The sequence below is a fragment of the Carettochelys insculpta genome, chromosome 4, assembly GCF_033958435.1.
Source record: "Carettochelys insculpta isolate YL-2023 chromosome 4, ASM3395843v1, whole genome shotgun sequence".
In the NCBI taxonomy this organism is placed as follows: domain Eukaryota; kingdom Metazoa; phylum Chordata; order Testudines; family Carettochelyidae; genus Carettochelys; species Carettochelys insculpta.
The window spans coordinates 54,553,700-54,560,686 of NC_134140.1; the positions used below are offsets into that span (position 1 = coordinate 54,553,700).

The 6,987-nt window shown below is 41.1% G+C and overlaps 1 protein-coding gene across 1 annotated transcript; it reads right to left on the reverse strand.

Moving 5' to 3' along the window:
* Window positions 1–246: 246 nt before the first annotated feature.
* Window positions 247–5,439, reverse strand: FGF20 (fibroblast growth factor 20). Its single transcript, XM_074991824.1, has 3 exons — window positions 5,142–5,439; window positions 2,600–2,703; window positions 247–492 (listed from the first exon to the last, which is right to left on the reverse strand). The coding sequence occupies exons 1-3, from the start codon at window positions 5,437–5,439 to the stop codon at window positions 247–249; spliced, it is 648 nt and encodes a 215-aa protein (XP_074847925.1).
* Between the last annotated feature and the right edge of the window lie 1,548 nt (window positions 5,440–6,987).

The following is a 6,987-nucleotide window of genomic DNA, read 5'->3' on the forward strand; positions in this document are numbered from 1 at the left end:
AACAGGATCAGCAAACTTCAAAGAGGCTGTTCCACTCTTAACTTTAAGGCTTTGTCTCCTATATCCAAACATTAGAAAAGTGAGGCTATCACTAAACAGCTTGTTAAAAGCCACTCTCCTAGAGCCTGGTAACTCTGCAGCATTTGAAAGTCCTTCCTGCATGTTACCATGGAAGCTGCAAGAGGAAAAGGGGGAGGTTATTTTGGGGGGCATTTTTTGGTTTCCTTTCAAACATTCTGTCCTGTTTCAACTGTATCCTAATACATCTTTATAGAGTTCTGGAACTCTTTCAGGATCCACTGGCCTGGGTAGGAAATGTGTGAACTTCTGATGTCTTTTGGATCTAGCCCCATCTCTTGGAGTTCCATCTTTGTTAAGTGCTACAAAATACCGCCGACCTGAGTCTCCATGTTTGTATACATTGGAAGAATACGTGTTATACCAGTTCTCTTCAAACTGTTCTCTGAAGATGCATTCAGACGTTAGTTTCTCCTATTAAAAAAAAAAAAAAAGATGAGAGCTCTTTCAGTAACCAATTTCTCAACATATTCCTACACAGAAATACAATGATAACCAAAACAGATGGGACTGTACACTGACTTATTATGCATTTATTTGCTAATGAAATTAACCCCAAAAGGAGGGTGAATCTGATCATATCTGGGGCATGTGGACTGTTTTAGAGCAGATGGGAAAGTTATTTGCTCACAAGGTTCCCTCTTAGTAGTACTAGATCTGTACTGTTTTGTGTACAGTTTGAGATTTAAACCTCATTTTGATTACTTTCTCTGGCATTGAAGAGGGTGGTACTCATGCACGAGTCAACTAAAACACACATCTTCAGCATTTTTATCTGACACCCTTAGAAAAAGATTTTGGGATGTGCATACAGGTATTAAATGTGAGACATGACAATATGTGTTCAAGTCTTCCGGTTCTTAAAAGGCCAAAAAAAAAAAAAGAGTTGCCTTAATATATCTTTTGCTACGGAATATATCCAACAAAGAATGACTTGAACCCCCCTTTATGCTGATGGAATATGCTCACTGCTGTCCATATATATACCTTCTAGTTAAAGGTACAAATGTAACAGATGGGCCTGGAAAAGCATCAATTATGGCTGTACCTAGTATTCATGACTCAGATTCCCTAATTTTTTTAAAAAAGTATGTATCATTATGAGGACTTTGGTGACCCCATTAATCTTGTTGAAAGAAACACTCATTCACTGCTGGAAGAGGGATTACCGTCACTTCATGTTACAAACTCAAAGGACTTGGTGCATCTGGTTCATTATTTTGATGGCCAAGGAAAAGCTTTCACAGAGATGGAAAAATCAGAAAGATGGATGCTGGAACTAGGGATGCTGAGGATACTGCATCCACTGGCTTGAAGTTGTTCCTGTTACATACAGAATTTGCACATTGGGCCAATGGCTCTCAACACCCACATGATACAAATCGTTCCAGTGCCCCTAACCAGGGATACAAAACGATCTGATCACCATTTCATACTCACAGAGCAACAAATCCTAAAAATTTTTCAGGCCTCAAACAATATAGGATGTCATGAATTTACAAGGTATGCCAAAATCAGTAGCAATGCACACAGTGTTTCCTTTTTGTTTGTAAAAAGCTCAGCGCTCACAATCTAGTGTAAGAAATCATTATGTTCAGTCATCATGTGTAGTAAGGATATTAGCCAATCAGCCATAGGAATGTAGACTTGAAGCTACTATCCGCTCCTATCAAAGGTGTATATTTTATTACCCCAGAAACATTTGAGTAGGAGGGGAGGACGGCAAGTATTTTATCTTTCAAGTTTTAAAAACTGAAATGGAGAAGAATCTGAGTCCTGTACAGCCAAAAATCATCGTTTGCAGTGTTTTATGCTGAAATTATTCAACAAAAACCATTTGAAATCCTTAAAAGCTTATTTTCAACCTTAAAACCAGTTTAATTTTAATTCAGAATATTAATTAAACGATTTTGCCTCTGCTCTTTTATCCTCACACTTTCAGTGGTACACAACTAAGCTATTTAAAGGTCTTCGTTCACATGTTGAAGAAAGGCAAGTGCCCAAGAGTGCCACCTGCTGAAGTTTAAGGGATCAGCCGACCATAAATGAAATAATCCCTGGGTTTGGATTTATTTATTTATCTGTAGAGTTACCTTTTTCTGTTTTCCATTTCAATATTTTTATGGTGGATTTGTAGCATAGATATTACAAAGAAAATATAAGCAACTGCACTGATTTCCAAGACTTTTAAACTGGTTACTTTCATTCCTTCACTGTTCTCCTTTAGTTTCTGTTATGGAGGAACCTCTCTGATCTGTTTTCTTCTCAAGTTAATTATATGGGTAAGATATTTGACTTAGACTCTGACGATTTGAGCCATCATCAGTACGCATTGTCAGAGAGTGATTGAATGACACAAATGACATACATCATTTCAACAGGAAAGAAAGTTAGCGTATTACATTGTTTCAGTGGTTTGCTGATTCCCCACCCCCACCCCCACCCCACTGTTAACAATTGCCACAATATGTCAGGTCTGAAATCCAAATGTGGCTTAATCGATATAATTGCTAATACTTACAGATCCATAGAGTTCTCCTTTGTCATTCATTCCGAGGTAAAGACCACTGTCCACCCCTCTAATACTGACCAGTCCCACGGCCACACTGATGAATTCAAGGATACCTGAAGGTATGCAAAAAAGAAAAAGGTTGTTTAACTCACTTGTTTTCAAGTCAAGAAATACGCTTATGTTTAGAAGCAAGTAAAATATTTCATTGGTACACACTATAATAAATGTGACCTAGATACATATATAAGAACACTCCTATTTTACATGCCTACAACTAAACGGAATTCTATACACATTTTAGTTCAAAGCAGACTCAGAACACTTCATAAGGAAAACCAAGTATATGCTGTTTTCAGAAACATTTGCTATAACTCAGTTAAGAAAGGACTGTATGTCATTAATGAGTTAAAGCTATTCAGTTAGGAGTCAGTTCAAGCATACCTTCCATAGTATAAAGACACTCCATTAAATATTATATAATCATCTACAAAAATTGTATAGTACTCAGATATACTTCATCTTCTTTGCAGCACTGTCTTAAGCAACCAACACTTTTAAATGTATGATGGGTGAAAGTCAAAATAATGACACCATGTGAATGGAAGTCCAATACAGACTCTCCAATATTAGAGAGTCTTCCCATAGAGAAGAAAACTATATTTGTCATACGTTTAATCTGAAATGTGGGTCCAAACCTGCAGCCCCAATTCATGTGAGTACTCCCATTGATTTCACAGTTAGGTTTTGTATATGTACAAAATATGGGGCATGTATACTATGTTTAAAAATTACAAACTAATCACAGTATGTGGAATAAAATTAAAACTTGATTTAGATAGCATATTTAAATAATATTTAAATTTAAATGTTTAAATATTTAGTATTTAAATTTGTTATATTATGTATGTTTAAACAATTTCACCATAAACCTTCTATGTGACAAAAAGGATCCAATTTACCTGTATAGAAGAAAGAAATCCTATGTAATCTTGCTATTAGCCTATGCTTACCCTAAGCACTAAATATTTTTAGAGATGTACTATGTACTGATTACATTACACATTCCCTGTCTTTTTGTATGGTATGTGTAAGGTATAACTGTCAAAATTGTTGCCTATGTAAACAGAGTTGCTTTGGAGTCACACCTACCACATTACTAAAATAAAAATACAAACCTTTTCAACTGCTGTGAATATAGGGAATATTCTTTACAATAGTTTGGCATGACTTTCTCTTATTCTGGATATCGTTTCACATTCTGAATCATTTTCCATCTTCAGAGGTTAATGTACTGTAATTTACAATCTTTTGAGTTTTAACTAAACTTTGGCATACCTCTTATTTACAGTGCTAAATGACAAGCTAGCTGAACACTTTACAAAGGCCAAGTATTAAAAACTCTGTATTGGATATAAATTATAACACATTTTCCCGTTCCAAATGTCCAATTTACCATAAAAAGACATAGAGGTATTTTGTCTTTCTGATATCATTTTCAAAGCCATTCCTTTTATAACCCATAATAAGCAGGTGATTCAACCCACAAAGAGACCACATCAGACAGACCTGTTGAGAACAGGGATGGAATAAAGGAAGAACATTTAAAAGAAACAGAGCAAATCTTTGATCTTTTTAAAAACATTTTTAAAGTAATGATTTCATGTTTACATGCTGTAGAAAGTTTCCCTTCTGTGAAGAACTCTATGTTTAACTACAGTTCTTTTAGTTCAGAAAACATTAGTACTTCAATGTGTTATAAAATCAGTTAAAGGCTGTTCCAGCTGATGGTTTTGACTATGGGAGAAATGACAGAAAACTCTTTAATCACCTTTTTATGGCTGCTAAATCAATACAGAAAAAACTTCACTGGTGGTCAACAATAGCAGGTTTGTTCAAGAATACTGCAGTGCCTACCTACATTCCTTCTTATTTACCCTTACTTGTCAGGAAGCCATTTACATCTTTGGGATGTTCCCCCTCCCTTTCTGGTTATCGACAACCCATTTAAAAAAGGAAATAAAAGAAACACCACTCGTGTGATTGCACTTCAGTTGTCACTGTGCAACCCCACTTCTAGCTTTCTTGGCATTGCAAAACAAAGCAAGCTGAGACAGATGAGAAGCTCGGCAAAATTAACAGTCCCCTGATCTTCATTTGTTTATGGAAAGATTTAGAGCGCATGCAGAGGCAAATGTGGGACGTCGCATTATGAAGTCGCCATGAGAGAGCCTCTCTTTCTGGGTTTGTTGCTAAAGGCAAACACCGCGCGGACACGTGCATGTATGTACGAATGCCCATGTCATATGTACATGCCAGCCCACGAACTCCGTCGCTCCACACAGACGCTTCTGGTTAATAAATGACATGGGAAGAGCTGTTCCTATAAGTCTATGGCTCGAGCCGCGCTGCTGAGACTCGGGTTAACCACCTGCCCAGTGACCAGCCCGCTCTGCGGCGGCACTTGGCTGGTTTCCATCGCACCAGGAACCGAGACGCCTCCCCGGGCAGGATGGATGAAGCTTGGCTGCGCCCGGTGGCAGCGGCTACCTACCGAACAGACTGTGGTCCTGCCTGGTGCCCTGCACGCTGCCGTCGGGCAGGATCTGCAGGTGGAAGCCCGTCCGGCAGTACAGCTGTCTCCGGCGCAGGATGCCCTGCAAGTGGGCTAAATCCGCGGTGCCAGGCGCCGCGCCTCCACCAGCTCTGGCCCCCCTCTCGGCTTGAGCCAGGCGATCGCTGAGCAGAGCCGGCCTCTCCCCGGCAGGAGGCAGCAGGAAATGGGCGCCCACCTGCTGCCCTAGCCCTTCCAAGCCGCCTAGGAAGCCCCCAACCTCGGCCAAAGGAGCCATGAGGGCGCCCGCCGGCAGGAAGGCGGCGGAGCGAGCGCTGGAAGGCGAGCGAGCGCGGAGCGGAGGAGAAGAGCGCGCGAGCTACGCGCTCAGGCCGAGGTGCTCCTGGAAGCTCTCCAGCGGGGTGGACTTCGCCTGGGGACAACAGCTGCAGTCTCTGGAGCCTCTTCTCCCGCCGAGCATGTGGGAGGCTGCTGCCGCCGCTGGCTTTGCATCAACATCTAGAGCGGCTGCTGCTGCAGCGGCCCTGGTGTCCTGGGAAACTGATCAGATTAGCGCCGTGTTTATACACAAAGCCCGTATATATGCTAGTCCCCCTGACATATGCTAATGAAGCCCTCTCGCGCGCGCCGGAGAGGCAGCGTTTGAAATGTTAACCCGAGCTCCCCGCACACCTTCCTCGGCTCTGCAGTGGCGATGGGGAGGTTCGGGCGTCCCCCGGCGCGCAGAGCCCCCCAGATGACCCAGCGAGAGGGCGAGCAGGGGAAGTGGCATCCAACTTTGCAGAGCGGCAGCAAAGACGCTCTCTGCCCCTTTGTTGTTGTTGTTGATGCTGCCGCTGCTGCTCAGCCTCCTTTGATGTGCGCGTTTGGCAAATGATAGATTGCTGCAAGAAGGAGCCCGGCTTGGCAGGGACCCGGGGAGGAGGGTTGGACTCAGGAGCTGCTTGGAGCTTGCAGTGCATTACGTGGACAGGTGCAAGGAAAGGTAAGAGAGAAGAAGGAGAAAGGGCGTTACCTCAGGGATAGACCTGCCCAGACACACATGAAAGAAAAAACAAGAAGATCTAACAGTTTTGCTCCCTGATTTTAAAACACTCATAAAATCTACCTGCCTTACCTTTTCCTTTTATCACTTGAGCTCCAAGGTGGAGGATTTTTTTTAAAGAAATTGCATAATCGGGGATGTTTTTCCCCCTCTGTAAAATTCTCTTTCATACTTAATTCATCACAAAGATGACAAGATGTTGATCAATATCCGTTGGTATCAGCAGTATGGTTTTAAAGACACCCGTCAGATAGAACAGTGATTTCCGATGACCTCTCTTACAGCGCATAGAGAGGAAGAGGGAGGTTATGGAATGAGAATAGTTATACAGTACAGGCTCCAATAGAGAGAGAGAGTATATCTAATCGTGTGTAGGTGTTTGGATGGTCCCCATCACCGTAAGAGCACTTACAACTTAACGACACTATTCCCCCCCCCCCTTTTACAATATGTTTTCATTCTTGCATCAATAACAGTAAGGTTGAGTACCACTGGGCTGATTTAAGGCTAATGCTAATTTGATGTAGCTGAGAAGATGCATTTCCAGCTTTCAAAAAAATAGTATAAAATAATTGACACTTAAAACCAATTATATTAAAACTTTCAAGGCTTGGCTTTTACATGCTTCTGTTTTTCATCTCTCATAGCAAGTTTGGAATTTTAATTCTAATTTTAGAATACTTAAAACCATCTTAAAGTATATTCATTAGCATTCAAGTATAGCAACATGTGCCTTCAACAGTACTGATGTATTATGGTATATAACTCAAAGATCTTTCA

What these genes read in the sequence shown, in the direction of transcription:
- FGF20 (XM_074991824.1), bottom strand. Translation starts at nt 5,439, where the DNA reads ATGGCTCCTTTGGCCGAGGTTGGGGGCTTCCTAGGCGGCTTGGAAGGG. An exon ending in GCAGGACCACAGTCTGTTCG is followed by an intron (nt 2,704 to 5,141) that starts GTAGGTAGCCGC and finishes GCATACCTTCAG; the next exon opens with GTATCCTTGAATTCATCAGT. An exon ending in AAGGAGAACTCTATGGATCT is followed by an intron (nt 493 to 2,599) that starts GTAAGTATTAGC and finishes TTTTTTTAATAG; the next exon opens with GAGAAACTAACGTCTGAATG.